Source organism: Cynara cardunculus (assembly GCF_001531365.2).
Source record: "Cynara cardunculus var. scolymus isolate 2C chromosome LG 8, CcrdV1, whole genome shotgun sequence".
Classification (NCBI taxonomy): domain Eukaryota; kingdom Viridiplantae; phylum Streptophyta; class Magnoliopsida; order Asterales; family Asteraceae; genus Cynara; species Cynara cardunculus.
Genome location: NC_037535.1, coordinates 5,068,189 through 5,070,383, shown reverse-complemented (window position 1 = coordinate 5,070,383; position 2,195 = coordinate 5,068,189). Strand labels below are relative to the sequence as shown.

At 39.9% G+C, this 2,195-nt stretch overlaps 1 protein-coding gene across 1 annotated transcript in view; it reads right to left on the bottom strand.

Moving 5' to 3' along the window:
- Nucleotides 1-151: 151 nt before the first annotated feature.
- Nucleotides 152-2,195, bottom strand: part of LOC112516850 — a 7,125-nt gene continuing 5,081 nt past the window's right edge. The window contains exons 2-4 of the mRNA XM_025124084.1: nucleotides 1,074-1,175; nucleotides 330-785; nucleotides 152-172 (exon numbers count right to left, since the gene is read on the bottom strand). Of these exons, the coding sequence (XP_024979852.1) occupies nucleotides 152-172; nucleotides 330-785; nucleotides 1,074-1,175 (579 nt within the window). The remainder of the gene's footprint in view (nucleotides 173-329; nucleotides 786-1,073; nucleotides 1,176-2,195) is intronic.

Below are 2,195 nucleotides of genomic sequence, written 5' to 3'. Positions count from 1 at the left end.
GGATGCACCATTCTCCTTGGACCACATGAACCTCTCTGCCATCAAAATCAAATAATGTTTCAAGAAAATCTTTAATTTCAATTCAAACCCAATAAACCTCACCAAAATTTGAACAATGGAAAACATGAAAGATCATCTATAATCCTTCCCATTAACACCATCTGAAATCAAGCTGCAAATTGATGTGAATTTTAAGGCTTTAAGGCAATGAAAAGTACAGTTGTTTGAATTCAGATATGGAAGGATTACATCAAAACAGTAAATTTAAACAGTAAAAATGTAACTGTATAAATTATATTTGAAGTAAAAAAAGTAAAAGTTAAACATACCTCTCTTAGATTTATCTTTTCACCATCAACTTTCCCTCTACCAGAAACTGGCCTCCTTGAGACCACACAATCCACAGAAGCAGCATCTGTAGAGAACCCAATTCCAGGACCACACCAAACATCAGGAACAACCAAACAAGACGACGAACTCGCCATCGCCGGCACCGGCACCGGCACCGGCGTCGGAGATGGTGTATTGCTAGTCGAAATTACCAACCCAATCCCATCCCCACCAACTTCATTCCCAGAAGAAGAAGCACAACAATTCTTGTTCTTTTTCAGTTTCAATTTCTTCTTCCTCACTTTCTTCCCCTCCCAATTCGCCGACGTCCTTATCATCGCCGGCACCGACACTTGGGCCGGCGCAGTACATCCCAGGCCCCTAAATCTTGTAGATGTGAAGTATTTCTTCTTGGTAGTGGCGTCGGAATCGTCGGTGGGTGTGGTGTTGGGGGTAAATGTCGACAGAAGAGATGAAATTGTGGATTTATAAAAGGCATGTTTGTATCATCCCGTCCCACATCGGTTGGTGAGGAGAACTAAACACTCCTTATAAGGGTGTGGATACCTCATCCTAGCATGACCGGTTTTGGGGCTTGCGTTGTGCGGCTGCCAGAAACAAAACCGTGCGGCTACTGCTTTGCGGTTAAGCAGGCAGGTTAGTCAAAGCGGACAATATCATTGCTACGGGGTTCTGGGGGCGTTACAATGTTCAAGATGGTAAAAGAAGTTTAACAAAAAAACCTTCAATGAGTATTGACCAGGTGGTGCAACATATGTTATCTTTCTCATGGCATCAGGAGGTAGAGCAATGTGATGTTCCACTAAACTGTTCTCAAACACAGTCTGTAGAGAAGTGAGAAGAGAAGTTAACAATTTAGGGGAAATAAAGATTTTGGATACAGATGAACAGGCGAAAACTTTTTTAAGTTTGTAAATAATAGGGATGTTATGACTTAMAGCATACAGATCTCCACCTGTTACAAGATCTCCCTCGCCTGACATCAGAAAACAGATTGAAATTAACAAAATTTCCATAACAGAAAMAACTTCAGACTTCGGAACATAAGGATCCACAATTTTCTAGAGTTCAGGGGTGTATAGAGATTTCACGACCCATCCTTAAGATATTTAGAAAAACTGGCACCACCAGGCTACAAACCCACTGAAAAGAGGATAATGTATAATCACCTAGTTATTTAGGCTGGAATTCCCAGAGTATATCCTTGTCAAGAGCTGACAGATACACCACGAGGAATGTAGACATCACCTGATCTTTTTGCAATAGTCTTAAGAGGCCTCTGAATCATGGGTTGAGAAATAAAAGAAACTGCAGTTGGTAACTCTTGAAGAAGGAAAAGCAAATATAGCACAAATATGGTTGAAACAAAAATACAGCAAACAGGAGCTTGCGAACCTGGATACCATCAAATATATTCCCCAATATTCAATCATCTCTGGACGGTGCTGTGGACTCTTGCAGTCGGAATCCATCTTGAAATCACAAAGCTAAGAATGTGAAGCGAGGGAAGATGGGAATTGTGGTGGAGGAGAGCAAGATGGAGACTGGAGAGACGTGGAGGAGATGACCATGCTTTTGAAGCTTTGATTTTGAATTTTGAATTTTGAATTTTGAATTTTGAATTTTGAATTTTGAATTTTGAATTTTGAATTTTGAATTTTGAATTTGAAATGGGAAAGTAAAAGTTGAAGAAAGTGAAGACTTTGATGGAAAGAGGAAAGGAAAGCTGGAAAGGGAAGAAGAAAGAGGAGAAGAGAAAAAGCAAGGTCTGCTAATACACTCAATGCATAAAAAGCTTGTATCACATGTTTGAAGAGTTGTACTTAAGAGTTTTTTGAAAATCT